Raw genomic sequence first — 18626 nt, 5'->3', positions numbered from 1 at the left:
AATTGTATTCATTGGTTTCAGGGAAATTTGTCAATGAAATACACATATACATAGATTCTTTACCTTTTTATTTTGTATTTTGTTACCTCTATATCCTATGGTGTACATTAAAAATTTTTTAATTTAAATTCAATTTAGTTAACATATAGTGTATCATTAGCTTCAGGGGAAGAATTTAGTGATTCATCAGTTGTATATAACATTCAGCAGTCATTATATCACATGCCCTCCTTAATGCTCCTCACCCAGGTACCCCACCCCACCCCTCCCCCAACAACCCTGTGTCTTCCCTATAGTTAAATCTCTATGGTTTGCCTCCCTCTTTTTTGTCTTATTTTATTTTTCCTTCCCTTCCCCTATGTTCATCTATGTTGTTTCTTAAATTCCACATATGAGTAAAATCATATGGTATTTTATTGTTCTCTGACAGTCTTATTTCATTTGGCATAATACCCTCTAGTTTCATCCATGTTGTTGCAAATGGCAGGATTTCATTCTTTTTGATGGCTGAGTAATATTCCATTGTATAAGTATACCACCTCTTCATTATCCATTCATCTTTTGATGGACATCTGGGCTGTTTCCATAGTTTGGCTATTGTGGATATTACTGCTATAAATACTGGGGTGCACATGCCTCTTTGAATCAGCACTTTCGTATCCTTTGTATGAATACCTAGTAGTGCAATTGCTGGGCCATAGGGTAGCTCTATTTTTAACTTTTTAAGGAGCCTCCATACTCTTTTCCACAGTGCCTGCACTAGTGTGCATTCTCACCAACAGCACACACACAAAAGATCCTTAAACAAGAGTGGAAGACTGAAGGGCATCAGATTACATTTTCTAAAAAGACACACAGAAGGATGAACTTCTGAGTCTTCTCTTCCAGCTTTATAACATATTGTTCTATCAGCTTTGATAAATGACAAGTCACTTAATTTTATTCCCTCTGAGGTTAATAATTAAGTACTGGGCCAATCTGCTCTGAGATGTTTCATAGATGACAACAAGTGCTCTAAGAATGTGAAGCCCTTCCATTATTCCAGATGCTGATTTTAAGATTTTTACATTTTATTTTTTGTGTAATCTCTACCTGATGTGGCACTTGAACTCACAACCCCTGAGATCAAGAGACACATGCTCCTCCTGCTGTGCCAGCCATGTATCCCCCAAACACTGATTTAAAGAGTAAGACTCAGTAATCTTTTGATAAATTTTGTTTCAGGGAAACATTTTTGTCTCCCATTGACCTTCATGAAAAAGCTCTGAAGGAGGGTTCAGGTAGTCTTTCGAAAGACTCTTTCCTATCAGAGTTGAGAGTGGAGAAGTGTACATGGAAGATATAGTGGGAACTCCCTTTCTGGCTATTTGCAGCCCTGTATTAATGAAACAGGCTACCAAAAGGGGTCCTCTTGAATTTTACAGACTATCTATCTGAATGTAACACAATTATTATGGTAAAAGTAAAACTAAAATAGGCTTTAAGCCATTTCAATTTTAAATCTATAAGTTAGTGAATTATAGGTATAGGAAATTTTTATAACATGCACACACAGACGTCCATGTAGTGAAAAAATAATCTGAATCCAGTACTTCCTTTCATTAACTGTGCCACATGGGATGAAGGTTCCATAGAGAATTGAATTGAAAATATTGAGGTATTTTTTTCTTATACTGGTAACATAAATTCAAAAGAGAGAACTGAAGAAATAAAAGTACTAAATCAATAAATCTCATAGTTATTAACACTTCCTAAAGTCCCAATTAAGCCAACTGTAACATTGATTAAGTTGAGGTCCAGAAAAAAGCAAATAGCACTGCTATTTTTAGAAAAAAATTAAACATTTTTGCTATAGTATTGAAAAGGATAAAGTACATTTGAAGTTGTAGGACATTTTTTGTGGAACTTAGGCAAAGCTTACCTATTTCTCTGATAATTTTCTTGCATCTCTTCAGCTCTTTCAGAATTTGCCATCTTATTTATAATTCAATTCTTCTGAAATATTAAGAAATATATCATGACTGTGTAAAATGTCATCATGTAGTTGATATAAATAAAGCATTCTTTACATTCCTTTAGAAAAAGTGTGCTACTGAGTTTCACCCTGCCTCACCACTCTGCACTTCAACTGAAGTTTCTGGTTAGGAAGCTCATTTTTTAAGATATTATTGATTTTATGATTTTGTTGCTTCATTCTGGGCTTAGATTTGGAGCTAATAAAAATTCTAGAAATGAAATAAAAGGAAAACCAGATTCCACAGACAATGCATCTTTATTCAGGACACTGGATTTTATTCCTATTTTGCCACTGATTTGATTGTAATTAATGAAACTTTTAAACTATGTCATGCTTAGTTTTTTCTATAAACAGTTGATGCAACAATTTCTGTAGCCAGTGGTGTGAGGGAGTAGGACTTTCTAATTTATCAAATATAAGCAAACTAGAGCTTCTATCATGTATAAATAGTTGTCAATAAATTAGAATATTTTGAAAATCACTCATCATTAAAATTAGGGACGCCTGGTGGCTCAGCTGTTGAACATCTACCTTTGGCTCAGGGCATGATCCTGGGATCCGGGATCGAGTCCCACATTGGGCTCTCCTTGCAGGGAGCCTGCTTCTCCCTCTGCCTATGTCTCTGCCTTTCTCTACTCTCATGAATAGATAAATAAAATCTTAAAAAAACCTCATTCATCATTAAAATTATATTAAGAATAATGTATTCTCCCTTTGGATGACACTTTAGAATTTTAGTCTGTTGTAAGATTGCATTTATGTATATAAATGTTTATATCATTGCAAATGTAAAGATATTTTGACTCAATCTCACTTGTTAGGCAATATAGCCTATTACCTATATTGAGATGATTATAAATAATATGGGTTTGAACTCTAGAGTAGAATTACTGATTAATGAAATACTACCCAAGCATCCAGAAAAAACAGTACATTTTTAAAGAGTAAGCTTCTCCATGAAGGAACTAGTCTCAATGTGTTATTTTTTAGTGGCTGAGAAATAAAGCATGATACAAATACACTGGCATATTATTTCTATTTCAGAAATCAATGGTCATATGTTTAGTTAAAAAAAAACTCTACAATTGCCATACTAACTTTACATTATCTCTAGTTATTTGACATATGTGTAAGGAAAGTGGTAAGATAGAAAGAAATTAACAATTATATAAATGAAACTCAGAAATTCAACAAAAGAAATCAAAACAATTATGGCTTACCTCAGTCACTGCATGATATGCTCATTTACACCAAAATAATGTGTGGTTTCTCTCCTCAACAAATAACTAACTGTACTTTCATGCTGTGCTTTACCAAGCTTAATTTCTGACCATGCTGTAACATCAGATTACAACAATGGTGAATTTCCAGGTAAAGCACACTCTGTTCTTCATGCCATACTGCACATGGGAAACATAGCGAACAAAAAAACCTCACTGAACCAAAAAAGAAATGCACTTTGAAGACCTGTAGTGTCTCTGATTTTCTTTTGGGGTTCTCTCATATGTATATCATGTTCACTGACACATTCTATCTTGTATTACAATTCTTAGTTACCCTAATTGATTATATTTATCTATTACTTCATAAGTTCTCTGAAAAAGTATTGAGCTTGTATTATGTATCAGCTGCTAGTTTATAAAAATAGAAAGATTATGGTCGCTTCTCCTGAGAAACTCACACAAATCCCCCCACCCCCACTCTTTTTCTCTGTACTACAGCCTTGCTACTCAGTGTGGTCCCAAGACAGGCAGAATCAGCAACAGCTGGGACTTTACTAGACGTGCAGAATTATTTTTTTTAATTGTGGCAGAATATACAAAAATAAAATTTAACATTTTAACCATGTTTAAGTTACCATTCAGTGCCATTAAGTGCATACACAACTTAGTGTAAGCAGCACCAGTATAAAACTTTTTCATCACAGCCAAATTGAAACTCTGTACCCATTAAACAATAGCTTCCCATTCCTTCCTCTCCCCAGTCCCTAGTGACTACCATTCTACTTTTGTCTCTATGAACTGGCCTATTCTAGGTATCTTAGGTAAGTATAATGGTACAATATTTGTCCTTTTGTGCCAGGCTTCTTTTCACTCAGCATGTTTTCAAGGTTCATCCATGATACTGCATGTATCAAAGTTTCATTCCTTTTTCAGGCTAATAGTATTTTATCATTTATATATACCACATTTTGTTTATCCATTCATCTGTTGGTGGACAATTTGGACTGTTTCCACATCTTGGTGACTGTGAATAGTGCTACTATGAACATTGGTATACAAGTATCAGAGTACTTCTTTCAATTCTTTTGGAACTGAAGTGGAAATTGTAGATCATAGAGCAATTCTATGTTTATCTTTTCCAGTAACTACCATATTGTTTGTGATAGTGGCTATACCATTTTACATTCCCATCAGCAATGTACAAGAGTTCCAATTTTTCCATATCCTTACCAATACTTTTATTTTCTGGTTTATTGATAATAGTAATCTTGATAGGTATGAAGAGGCTCTCATTGTGGTTTTGATTTGTATTTTCCTAATGACTACTGAAATTGAGCATTTTTTAATGTATTCATTGTCCATTTTTATGTCTTCTTTGCAGAAATGTCGATTTAAGTCATTTGACCATTAATAATATGTCAAGTGAAATAGTGAAGTTGTAGTTCTTTATGTATTCTGGATATTAAATCTTTATCAGATATAGGATATGCAAATACTCTCTTCTGTGGGTGGTCTTTTTTAGTCTTGTGATTGTATCCTTTGATGCCTGAAGTTTTTTATTTTAGTGAAGTCAAATTAATCTATTTTTTTGTTGTTGTTGCCAGGGATTTTGGTGTCATAGTAAGAAAGTATTGTCAAGTCCAATGTCATAAATCTTTCCCCCTATGTTTTCTTCTAAAAGCTTGATAGTTTTAGCACTTACATTTAGATCTTTAATCCATTTGAATTAATATTTCCATATGATGTAAAATGAAGGGTCTGACTTTATTCTTTTATATGTAGTCAGTTTTGCCAGCACCAGTTTTATTTTGAAACCACTATATTTTTGTTCATTTTGCCAGTTTCGTTTGTTGAAAACACTGTCTTTTCCCCGATCAGTGGTCTTGACATTCTTGTTGAATATCATTTTATCATATATGTGAGGGTTTAATTTCTGGGCTCTCTATTCTATTCAATTGACCTATATGTCTTTATGCTAGTATTAACTCTTTTGATTACTATAGCTTTGTATTGTTTTGAAACTGAAAGTATGAATGTTCCAAATTTGTTCTTCTTTTTCGAGATTGTTTTTACTATTTTCAAGATTGTCTTTGCTATTATTTTGCTATTTTTTTACTTTTGCTATTTGCTATCTTTTTCAAGATTGTTTTGTTATTTGCTATTTAAACTCCATAGGAATGTTAGGATGGGTTTTCCTATTTATGAAAAAAATATTGGGATTTTGATAAGGATTGCATGGAATCTGTAGATCATTTTCTGTAATACTGTCATCTTAACAATATTAAGTCTTCTAGTCCATGAACATAGGATGCCTTTCCACTTGTGTCTTCTTTCATCAATGCTTTGTAGTGTTTAGTGTACATATCTTTCATCTCCTTGACTAAATTTATTCCTAAGTATTTTATTTCTCATGATGCTATTGTAATGGGATAGTTTTCTTAATTTCCTTTCCTGATCATTATTAGTTTGTAGAAAAGCATTTTTTAAAAATTCCACATATAAGTGAGATCACATGACACTTGTCTTTCTCTGACTTCTTTCACCTATCATAATGATCTCAAGACTCATCACAAATGGTAGGATCTCCTTTTTTATGGGAATAATATTCCATTATGTGTGTGTATGTGTGTCTGTGTACACGCCACATTTTCTTTATTCATTCATCTGTTGATGGACTCTTGGAGGTTGTTTCCATGTCTTGGCTATTGTAAATAATGCTGTAATGAATATGAGGGTGCAGATATGTCTCCAAAATAGTGATTTGGTTTCTTTCAGATATATGCCCAGAAATGTAATTGATGGATCATATGGTAGTTCTATATTTAATATTTGGGGAAACCTCCATATTGTTTTCCAGAGTGGTTGTACTGAATCATGCTTTTTATTTTGTTTTTTACTTATTTATTTTAAAGATTTTATTTATTTATTCATGAGAGACAGAGAGAGAGAGAGAGAGAGAGAGAGAGAGGCAGAGACACAGGCAGAGAGAGAAGCAGGCTCTATGCAAGGAGCCCAGTGTGGGACTTGATCTCTGGACCTCAGGATCATGCTCTGGGCTGAAGGCAGATGCTCAACTGCTGAGCACCCAGGCGTCCCTGAATCATGCTTTTTAAAATCTATTCCAGAAATGTAGAATTTGGGGTTCTGCTCTAAAACTACTGAATAGAATCTACATTTTAATGAGATTCTCAGTGTTTTGTATGCACATCAAATTTTGAGAAGCACAATTCTACAGCATTTGATGCAAAGTCTTGGCAAATCGAAGGCACTAAATCTCTAGAGGAAGTTTTATTTTTTGTTAAAACTAAGAATATAAAAATAAAGTTCAAAATACAGTGTAATCGTAATATATTGTTCTTATCTACTGTCTACATCATGGTTTTAAAGTGTGAACAAAGGACTTCTGGTATCAGAATCTCATGGAGTGCACTAAAAAAAAGGAGATAATGTTAAGTTTTAGGCATAGAATTAAAATAGGACAGTATTATAAAGAGTAATGTGGTAGTTAAATTGTCTAGTCAGAGAAATTCTTCTACCTCTTATAGAAGGTAACACTGAAAGTGAATTACAAGATGTTACCATACAGAAATTAAGAAGAGTATCTCAGGCAGAGGGAGTATGATTTATGTGGTAGAAATAAAAAGTTTATTGAGGCAAAGAGACACAAGATGAAGGAAATCACAGGATAGTGATGAGGTCATCATTATATGGAAAGAAAGAGGTTGGCCATGACAGCTGCTCTTTTGTTCCTCCATATCATACAATGTTTCAAAAGGAAGATAAAGATTAGTTTGAAACATGTCAAGTGTAAGATACTGGTGAGATAATCAGGTAATAATATCCAAAAACCAGTAGGTAATATGGGACTAAAACTCAGAACATCTTATTTAGTCAAAGCAGACCCTGTCAGCCAATCCTTAGTTATTAATAACTATGTAGAAGTTATCATGGTATGTAATAGAAAGGACACACAGAAATAGAAAATTAGAAAGAAATATTTGGTTTACAAGGGTTCTTGCCTTTTTTTTTTTTTTTTTTTTTTTTTTAAGTAGACACCATGCCCAGTGTGGGACTTGAACTGAGATCTAGAGTCAGATGCTCAACTGACTGTGGCAGCCAGGTGCCCCAGGGCTCTTGTTTAAAAAAAATAAAACTAATTTCATATGGCAAAATGTAAAGTCATGACAAAATATCACTGTGGGAAGAAATTTTCTGAGTGACAAGTAAGTGCGTTGGGTAAGAATAATCTGATGCATAGCTAAAAGAGACTGATTGATAGAAAGCAATAGAAAGACTGATTGATTAGATAAAATAAGATACAAATTTTATACAAGCTCCAAAAGGAACAAACTAGTAGTAGGAATATTATTGTTATGTATGGGCTCATTTCACAAAATTTTTTGTTTCCATTTTCTCCATAAAGCTATTATTTCTGAAAGGGAGGAGTGTTTTATACTCTTCACAAGTTCCAGTTGTTTTCATATCCTGTAATATTTACACTTTGACTTACTGCATTCCTCTAATGCTTTTCCCTTCTATCCACATATGTAGTTGGATTATGGGATTAGGAATTACATATAAGAGCTCTAAAAATATATCCAAAGTGATGGTTAATTTTACCTATCATTTTGGCTAGTCAATGACATCCAGTAGTTGATTAAATACCCATCTAAATGTTGTTGTGAAGGTACTATTTTTTAGATGTAATTAACACTTAAATCAGTAGATTCTGAGTAAAGCATATTACTCTCCATAATGTAGGTAAGCCTCATCCAATCAGTGAAAAGCCTTAAGAGAAAAGGCTGAGGTCTCGAGGAAAGAATTCTGGCTCCAGAGTGCCTTCAGACACAAGACAGTAGCTTCTTGCCAGAATTTCCATTCTTCTAGCTTGTCCTGAGAATTTCAGACTTGGCAGCTACTATACTCATGTAAGCCAATTCCTTAAAATCAATCTCTCTGTTCTCTCTCATTCTCTTTCCATACACACACACACACACACACACACACATACATACACACACATATACATATATACACATACCCTTACACAGATGCATAAATACACAGATAAACCCAATAGGATAAATTTAGCAAGACAGGAAGTTATGTGAGGACTAGTCTAGTGTGACTACTCTAGCAACTGAAAAGAACATTATGACCTAAAATGTTTCATTCCACAGATGAGGGGGGCCCTGAGGTTAGTCCTTAGAGGATGGTTAAGATTTGAATAAGTGAAGATGTGTGGAGGAGGAACAAGAACATAATTTTGGGAATGCAACAGTGAATTATATCACAATGGAGGAATGAGACCAGTCTGGTTAGAATGAATAGTTCCTGCAGAAATGGAGAACCAGATAAGGTAGATAAGATTGTAGAAAGCATTCAACCAATTTTTAAGGGCAAATATTGTAATTTTCTGATATTTAGAGTGATAAGCCTCTGGTATTTGGTATTAACCTGATATCATGGGTAGACTGGAAGAACTTGGGGAAAACAAGATTCAACTATACCCATTATGGTCCAGCGTCATAGCAGGAGAAAAGTCAGATTTGAGAGATATTTTTTCTTTAAAAATTTAGAGAGACAAAGCATGTGAGTGGGGGAGAGGGGCAAAGAGAGAGGGAGAGACTTTTAAGCCGGTTTCATGCTCAGTGCAGAGCCCAATGTGGGGCTTGATCTCACGACTCTGAGATCATGACCTGAGACCAAACCAAGAGTCAAACACTTATCCGAGTAAGCCACCCAAGTGCACCTTGAGAGACATTTTTAAGGGAAGGATTATAAGATATAGATTCCAAGAAATAAAAGTTCGGCGACTACCTTCACTATCTGGAAATAAAAGAGTAACAAAAATGGACTTGGGGGAAGTCGGGAGAGGGAGCTGGTTTAAGGAAAAAGGTGGTATTCAATTTAAAAATATGTCTGGAGGGCAGCCCAGGTGGCTCAGCCGTTTAGCACCGCCTTCAGCCCAGGGTGTGATCCTGGAGACCCAGGATCGAGTCCCATGTTGGGCTTCCTGCATGGAGCCTGCTTCTCCCTCTGCCTGTGTCTCTGCCTCTCTCTCTCTCTGTGTCTCTCATGAATAAATAAATAAAATCTTAAAAAAATATATGTCTGGAATGGTATCAGAGTGTCCAAGTGAACATATCTGGAATATGGATAGAAATGTGGCATTGATAATAAGGAAAATTGCCAACCTAGAGATATGCTTGTAATGATCATCTGCACTGAAGGAATAATTAAAACTTTGAGAATAGTTTGTTTTAATAATCGGACAATGGTATATAAAAGCACAGGTGAAGTGGTACAGTACAGAGGCCAAGAATTTTGGTTCTATAGTGAACCCATCCAATAGAACTTTCTGTAATAATGGAAATATTCACTTTACTGTCCAATATGCCATTAGACATATGTAGCTATTGAGCACTTTCAATGAAGTTAGCAAGGGAATGGAATTTCTATTTTTATATAATTGAATTTAAATAGTTACATGTGACCAAAGGCTATCATACTACAAAGCACAGTTCTAAAGTCAAACTGCCTAGTCTCAAATTCTGGATTCCCACTCACATTACATCTGTAATTTTGGGTAAGCCATTCAATCCTTATTGAACAGCAAAAGTGTCTACATCTCAACAATATTTGTCCTCCTTTTTTTGAATTACATAACTACTTGCTTCATTTTGTCACTTTTGGGCAAACAAGTCTTATCAAATAACACAAGATGTGACTGTAACATCACTATTACAAAAAAAGAAAGCAAAGTCAGGGTTAAGCAGGGATCAAAATGATGAAATAGGAGCTTTCTACCATCTTCTTCCCAAAGTACATCGATTTAGACAATTATTTATAGATAAGAGTGTCTTTGTGGAGGTCCAGAAGTCCAGTGGAAAAGTTCCAGCATACTGTTAGAGCAAAAAATTATACGACAGGATAGACTGAAGAAGTAAGAGAAACAGTTTCACTTTCCAAGCTGGGTGGGAAGCTGCTAAAGATACATATTTTTTTCTCACCCCATCTACAATATTGAGGCATGCTATTTTACTGTAGGGCAGGGAATGGTTTGGAGGATAGCAGCCAGGGTTTGGAATGGAACACATAAAAGGAATGCAGATCCTATTAACTGCATGGGAGGAAGCCAGCTCATGAGCTGCTGGGAACATCTTGCCTAAAGATCCTCCTGCCTCAAGTTGGCCCATGGACACTCCAAAATTCTGCTTGCTTCACTCTCCCCACATCCAACCACTGGTGGTGGTGGAAGCTAGCCTCTGTAGTTAGTGAGCACACACATGCATACAGAGCTTGCCTGCTCTGTGGAACTAGGAGACAACACACAAAACAGTACCATTCTATGGAAAGCAAGCAAACAAGCTGTCAGCACTTGGCTTGGCTTTGCAAGATCAAGAGAAGGCATATAATCTTAAGAATTTCCAAGGAAACAAGAAGTGGGGTGAGGTATGTCCATATAAAAAACCTGAAAATGCCTCAGAATCCCTAATACTCCTCATTGAAGTATTTTTATCCCTAAGCCAGTCAGTATAAAGGAGGAGGTGATTGTTTCTTTAAATGCAAAGACAGTATTGTAAGACTTTAAGCTGCATGAAAAAGCAAGGAAACATTACACCACCAAAGGGACACATGATTTTCCATTTCCCAAAGAAATGGAGATCTGCAATTTGCCTGATAAAGAATTCAAAATAATTGTTTTAAGAAAGCTCAGCAAGCAATTATTGGAAAGTAGATAATTCAATAAAATCATGAAAACAATATATGTACAAAATGATAAGTATAACAGAGATAGAAATCATTAAAAAAGAATAGAAATTCTGCAGAATACAGTGAATATAATGAAAAATGCAAAAGAAAGCATCAATAGACCACTGGATGAAGCAGAAGAAAGAATCTATGAATTAGAAGACAGGTCATTTGAAATTACCAGCCAGAGGAGAACAAAGAAAAAAATAAAAATAAAAAGAAGGATGAAAGCCTATATGAACAACAGAATACTAAGAACAATAGTATATACATTATTGGAGCTTTAGAAGAAGAGAGGGAGAAAAGGGAAGAAAGCTAACTTAAAGAAGTAATGACTGAGAACTTCCCACATAGGGAGACATCTAGACATCCAAGTTCATGAAGTGAGGAAGTTCAAATTCTTCACATACAAAGTAACATCCATAGGGCTATCAGTGGATTCTCAGCAGAAATCTTGCAGGTCAGAATAGTGGGATAATATATTCAAAGTGCTGAAAGAAAAAATAATCTGCCAACTAAGAATACTTGAGTTGGCAAAAGTGCTCTTCAGAAATTAAGGAGAGTTAGCCTTTCTCAGACAAACAAAATCTTAGGGAATTTTTCAGTATTAGATGTGCCTTTCAAGAAATGCTGATAAGGGGATCCCTGGGTGGCTCAGCAGTTTAGCGCCTGCCTTTGGCCCAGGGTGTGATCCTGGAGTCCTGGGATTGAGTTCCGTGTCAGGCTCCCGGCATGGAGCCTGCTTCTCCCTCTGCCTGTGTCTCTGCCTCTCTCTCTCTCTCTGTGTCTATCATGAATAAATAAATCTTTAAAAAAAAAAAAAAAGAAATGCTGACAGGAGTTCTTAAAGTTGAAATTAAAGAATGCAAATATATAAAAGTAACTTAAAAATATGAAACACACTGATAAAATAAGCATATAGTCAAATTCAGAATACTCCAATACTGTAATATTATGGTGTGTTAATCACTTACCTCTAGTGTAAAGTTTAAGGTCAGAAGTAGTAAAAATAATTATAGCTATAACAATTAATTATTGAATATACAATATAAAAGAGATAAATTATGACATTAAAACATACGACATCGAGGAAAGGAGTTTCTGTATGTTTTCAAAGCTGTTACCAGTTTAAAACAGACTGTTATATCCATAAGATGTTTTACACTGATTTTCCCTAATTGAAAAACATGGTAACAACAAAGCAAAAACCTACAAAAGATAAAGAGAAGGTAGGGCATCAGTTGGTTAAGTGTCAGACTCTTGGTAATAACCTAGGTCATAATCTTATGGTGGTGCAATTGAGCCCTATGGTGGGTTCTGTGGTAGCAAAGAGTCTGCTTCAGATTCTCTCTCCCTCTCTTTCTTCTCCTCTCCCCATTTGTATGCACACTCTGTCTCTAAAATACATAGATAAAAATAAATATTTTCTAAAAAGATAAAGAGAAGGCAATGAAAGAATACCACTATAGAAAATCATTAATGCACAAAGGAAGGCATCAGAGAGGAAGAAAGGAAAAAGCAACTACAGCACTTTTAATTCCATTAAAAAGATGGCATTAGTCAGTACCTATCAATAATTGCTAAAATGTAAATGGGTAAACTCTAACCAAAAGGTCAAGAGTTGCTGAATGAAAAACAATAACAAAAACACAAGAACTCACTACATGTTGCCTACAAGAGATTCACTTCACCTCTAAGGACACATATATGCTCAAAGTGAAGTGATGGAAAAAGATACTCCAGGCATATGGAAATTAGAGGTGGCTATACTTGCATCAGACAAAAGAAACTTTAAGTCAAAAACTGTAATAAGAGATAAAGAAGATCATTATATAATAATAAAAGGATCACTTCATTAAAAGGGCATAACAAATGTAGATATGCACCCAACATTGAACTCCTAAATATACTAAATATCAATAGATATGAAGGGAAAAATAGAAAATGACACAATAATAATTGGAGGCTTTAATACTCTACTTTCAACAAAGGATAAATCATTCAGACAGAAAATCAATTAAGAAACATTGGACTAGAACTTTGAAAAAGACAACTGAGCCGGGGGCATCACAATGCTCAATTTCAGGTTGTACTACAAAGCTGTGATCATCAAGACAGTGTGGTACTGGCACAAAAACAGACACATAGATCAATGGAACAGAATAGAGAATCCAGAAGTGGACCCTCAACTCTATGGTCAACTAATATTTGACAAAGCAGGAAAGACTATCCACCAGAAAAAGGAAAGTCTCTTCAATAAATGGTGCTGGGAAAACTGGACACCCACATGCAGAAGAATGAAATTAGACCATTCTCTTACACCATACACAAAGGTAAAGTCAAAATGGATGAAAGATCTAAGTGTGAGACAAGAATCCATCAAAATCCTAGAGGAGAACACAGGCAACACCCTTTTTGAACTTGGCCACAGCAACTTCTTGCAAGATACATCCACGAAGGCAAGAGAAACAAAAAGCAAAAATGGACTATTGGGACTTCATCAAGATAAAAAGCTTCTGCACAGCAAAAGAAACAGTCAACAAAACTGAAAGACAACCTACAGAATGAGAGAAGATAGTTGCAAATGACATATCAGATAAAGGGGTAGTATCCAAGATCTATAAGGAACTTATTAAAGTCAATACCCAAGAAACAAACAATCCAATCATGAAATGGGCAAAAGACAGGAACAGAAATCTCACAGAGGAAGACACAGACATGGCCAACAAGCACATGAGAAAATGCTCCGCATCACTTGCCATCAGGGAAATACAAATCAAAACCATAATGAGATACCACCTCACACCAGTGAGAATGGTGAGAATTAACAAGGCAGGAAACAAGTGTTGGAGAGGATGTGGAGAAAGGGGAACCCTCCTGCACTGTTGGTGGGAATGTGAACTGGTGCAACCACTCTGGAAAGCTGTGGAGGTTCCTCAAAGAGTTAAAAATAAACCTGCCCTATGACCCAGCAATTGCACTGCTGGGTATTTACCCCAAAGATATAGATGCAGTGAAATGGCAGGACACCTGCATCCCAATGTTTCTAGCAGCAATGTCCACAATAGCCAAACTGTGGAAGGAGCCTTGGTGTCCATCGAAAGATGAATGGATCAAGAAGATGTGGTCTATGTATACAATGGAATATTACTCAGCCATCAGAAATGACAAATACCCACCATTTGCTTCATCGTGGATGGAACTGGAGGGTATTATGCTGAGTGAAGTAAGTCAATCGGAGGTCAAACATTATATGGTCTCATTCATTTGGGGAATATAAAAAATAGTGAGAGGGAATAAAGGGGAAAGGAGAGAAAATGAGTGGGAAATATCAGTGAGGGTGACAACATGAGAGACACCTAACTCTGGGAAATGAGCAAGGGGTAGTGGAAAGGGAAGTGGGCAGGGGGATGGGGTGACTGGGTGACAGGCACTGGAGGGGCACTTGATGGGATGAACACTGGGTGTTATGCTATATGTTGGCAAATCGAATTCCAATAAAAAATATAAACAAAAAAATACATAATAAAATATTCATTTATTTAGTTAGTTTTTGTACTAGAACTTTAAACCTAATGGACCTAACAGATTTACATTACATTCCACACAACAGCAGTGGAATATATAATCTTCTCAAGTGCACATAAAATATTTTCCAAGATACATCATATGTTAGATCACAAAACACATCTTATCAAATTTAAGAAGACTGAAATGATAACAACTATATTTTCTGACCACAGTGGTATAAAACTAGAAATTAATAATTCAGAAAAACTAGAAAATTCATGAATGTGTGGAAATTAAACAACATACTTCTAAACAACAAATGGATCAAAGAAGAGATCAAAAGAGAAATCAGAGAATATCCTGAAACAAATGAAATGCAAACACAATATACCAAAACTTATGGGATGCAGCAAAATCAGTTCTATGAGAAAAGTTTAAAGTGATAAATGCCTACATTAAGAAAATGAAAGATCTCAAATGAACCACCTAACTGTATACCTTTACAACTAGAAAAAGAACTAAGCCTGAAGTTAGAGCAGAAAAAGGAAATAACAATGATCAGAATGAAAATGAGTGAAATTGGGACACCTGGGTGGCTCAGCGGTTGAGTGATCCCAGGGACCTGGGATTGAGTCCCACATCGGGCTCCCTGTATGGAGCCTGCCTCTCCCTCTGCCTGTGTCTCTGCCTCTCTCTCTCTCTGTGTGTCTCATGAATAAATAAATAAAATCTTAAAAAAAAAGAAAATAAATGAAATTGAGACAATAAAGACAATAGAAAAAGACAAAGGAAACTAAGAGCTGGTTTCTTGAAAAGGTAAACAAAATTGACAAACCAATAGCTAGACTAAGAAAAAAAGAAGACTCAAATATATATGAGATATATAAGAAGATATACAACTGCTATCACAGAAATATAAAAGATCAAAAGAGACAATTATGACATAATGAATAATTATACACCAACAAACTAGATAACCTAGAAGAAATGAATAAATTTCTAGGAAACAATACAATCTATTCAAAAATGAGCAAAGGGATTGAATCAATAACCAAAAACCTCTCAACAAAGGCAGGCCCAGGATCAGATGGTTTCACTGTAACTTCTGCCAAACACTTAAGAAGAATTAATGGCACCCCTTCTCAAACTATTTCAAAAAACTGAATAGGAGGGAACACTTCCTAACTCATTTTATCGAACAGCATTACCCTGATACCAAAGCTAGATGAGGATACTACAAGAAAGAAAACTACACATCAATCTCTCTCTCTCTCTCTCTCTCTCTCTCTCTCTTTTTAAGATTTTATTTATTTATTCATGAGAGACTCACAGAGAGAGAGAGAGGCAGAGACATAGGCAGAGGGAGAAGCAGGCTCTATGCCGGGAGCCTGATGCAGGACTCGATCCCAGGTCTTCAGGATCTCGCCCTGGGCTGAAGGCAGCACTAAACCTCTGGGCCACCAGGGTGGCCCTCAATATCTCTTTTGAATAGAGTTGCAAAAATTCTCAACAAAATAGTAGCAAACCAAATTCAACAGCACATTAAAAGGATCATACACCATGGTCAGGTAGGATCCATCCCTGGGATGCAAGGATGATGGTTCAGTATATCCCAATCAATAAATGTGCTACATCACATTAATAGAGCATATGATAAAAATAATACGATTAGCTCAATAGATGCATAATAGAAAAAACAAAATTCAACCTTTTTCCTGATTAAAGTTCTCAACTAAATGGGTATAGAGGAATTACTTCAACATAGAAAAATCCATGTATGTTAAGCCCACAGCTAATATACTCAGTGGTCACAACTTAAAAGCTCTTCCTCTAAAGTCAGGAGAAAGACAAGGGTGGGGATGTAAACTGGTTCAGTCAGAATAGAAAACATTATGAAATTTCCTCAAAATATTAAAAACAGAACTCCCATATGATCCAGCAATTCAGTTCTGGGTATATATCCAAAGGCAAAACCAGTATATTGAAAAGATATCTGTGCTCTTATGTTTATTGCGGTATTACTCACAAGAGCCAAGAATGGAGACAATCTGTCTCCATAAAGAAGATATGGTAAATGCATACAATAAAATAATATTCAACCATGATAAAGAAGGAAATCCTGCCATTTGGGACAACATGGATGGTCCTTGAGGGCATTATGCTAAGCAAGAGAAGTCAGACAAAGAAAGACAACTACTGCATGGTCTCATTAACATATGGAACCTAAAAAAACCCAAACTTATAGAAACACAATAGAATAGTTGCTCCCAGTGGCTGGGAGGTGGAGGAATCAGGGAGATGTTAGTCAAAGGGTATAAACCTGCAGTAAGAAGATGAATAAATTCTTGAGATTTAACATACAGCATGTGATTATAGTCAACAATACTGTATTATATAAAGTTGCTGAACGATTTTTTTTTACTTACTAAAATCATTTTTTATTTTTTAAATCTTTAGTATTATAAATAAATATGAAAATATTATTAAAAAATGTGTGTGAGGGAGAGAGTGCATGCAAGAAAGTACAAACAGGTAGAGGAAGAAGGAGAAGTAGGCTCCCTGCTCAGGTCTTGATGTAGGTCTCGATCCTAGGACCCTGGGACCATGCATGACCTTAGCCAAAGTCAGACAGACTCAACCAACTGAGCCACCCAGGTTCCCCTAAAATCACTTTATTTGAAGTCCAGATGGGATAATTAGCTTTTTTAAAAAAAATATAGTAAATATTTAATAAGTGAATATAACAAGGTATACTTATTAAACTTGGGACTATATCTTAAATGTTCTCAACACAAAATTGAAATTATAGTTTTGTGATATGATGGAGGTATTAGCTAATGCTATAGGGTAATCATGTTGCAGGATATAAATGTATCAGATCAACACCTTAAATTTACACAATGCTATATGTCAATTATATTTCAATAAAAAATAGTTAACAAAATAAGAAATTTGATTGAAGTGTTAACAGTAGAAAAGATACTCTAGTTAGATAGATTTGAGATTATGAAAAATAATTACTACATGACTCAAAAGACAGAAAACAATAGAAATGAAGTAGCATTATTCTTTTAATCTTTATAGAATTAGTGTATGCTAACATTTATTATAATATTAAACAATGTTATCATTATAATACATATTTAATTTTTAACCTTTAAACTGTATTTGAAAAAAAAATAAACTGTATTTGAGATGCGAATTCTCTCAAGAAAAAGTCTACTGGAAATTCTTGCAAATTATGAGCAAGAATTAAAAGCAGAATATTAGTTTGCCATCTCAAATATTCCTGAGGATGAAAGTTCCAAAATTACATACAGTTTCCTGACATAATAAATAACATAAAAACTATGGAGGAAAGACTATTATGAGAAGATATTTTTGTCTTTCACTTATCTCAGATAAATTTTTACTTAGTGAGACAAATATGCTATATGGTCATTGTAGGACCTATTAGCAGCTGACAGTGGAAAATTATGGCTCTTCGCTGTCATGTTTTTTGCAGCATTTACTGTCATGACTTTAACATTTTCATTACCATTTTTTTAAAGATTTTATTCATTTATTCATGAGAGATACACAGAGAGAGGGAGAGAGAGACAGAGAGAGAGAGAGAGAGAAAGGCAGAGACACAGGCAGAGGGAGAAGCGGGCTTCTGCAGGGAGCCCAACGTGGGACTCGATCCTGGATCTCCAGGATCACACCCTGGACCCAAGGCAGTGCTAAACTGCTGAGCCACCGGGGCTGCCCTCATTACCATTTTTAAAAAGATTTTATTAACTTATTCATGAGAGACGCACAGAGAGGGGCAGAGACATATGCATGCAGAGGGAGAAGTAGGCTCCTTGCAGGGAGTCTGATGTTGGACTTGATCCCAGGATTCCAGGATCATGACCTGAGCCGAAGACAGATGCTCAACCACTGAGCCACCCAGACGTCTCTTCATTTCTATTTTTTAAAAAAATTTTACTTATTCTTTTATACTAGGAATTCATTTTATGATTTGATATTCAGGAAAGTTATAAATTTTTATCACTCAACTTTTGGTATTAGAGTAACAAATATATATGTGTTTAAGTATATACATATATATATATATTTTTCTTTTCAAAACACTTCTA

General features: G+C 35.2%; 1 protein-coding gene across 2 annotated transcripts in view; it reads right to left on the bottom strand.

Annotated features, from left to right (window-relative positions):
- ABCB5 (ATP binding cassette subfamily B member 5) overlaps positions 1 to 18626 on the bottom strand; it is a 151567-nt gene that overhangs the window by 119341 nt on the left and 13600 nt on the right. For both annotated transcript variants that reach the window (XM_025993346.2, XM_072764517.1), the window contains exon 2: positions 1922 to 1995. In XM_025993346.2, the coding sequence (XP_025849131.2) occupies positions 1922 to 1974 (53 nt within the window). In that variant the 5' untranslated portion in view covers positions 1975 to 1995. The remainder of the gene's footprint in view (positions 1 to 1921; positions 1996 to 18626) is intronic.

The sequence above is a fragment of the Vulpes vulpes genome, chromosome 7 (assembly GCF_048418805.1).
Source record: "Vulpes vulpes isolate BD-2025 chromosome 7, VulVul3, whole genome shotgun sequence".
Taxonomy (NCBI): Eukaryota; Metazoa; Chordata; class Mammalia; order Carnivora; family Canidae; genus Vulpes; species Vulpes vulpes.
Note: the sequence above shows the minus strand (reverse complement) of the source record. Positions and strands in the feature narration are given on the sequence as shown.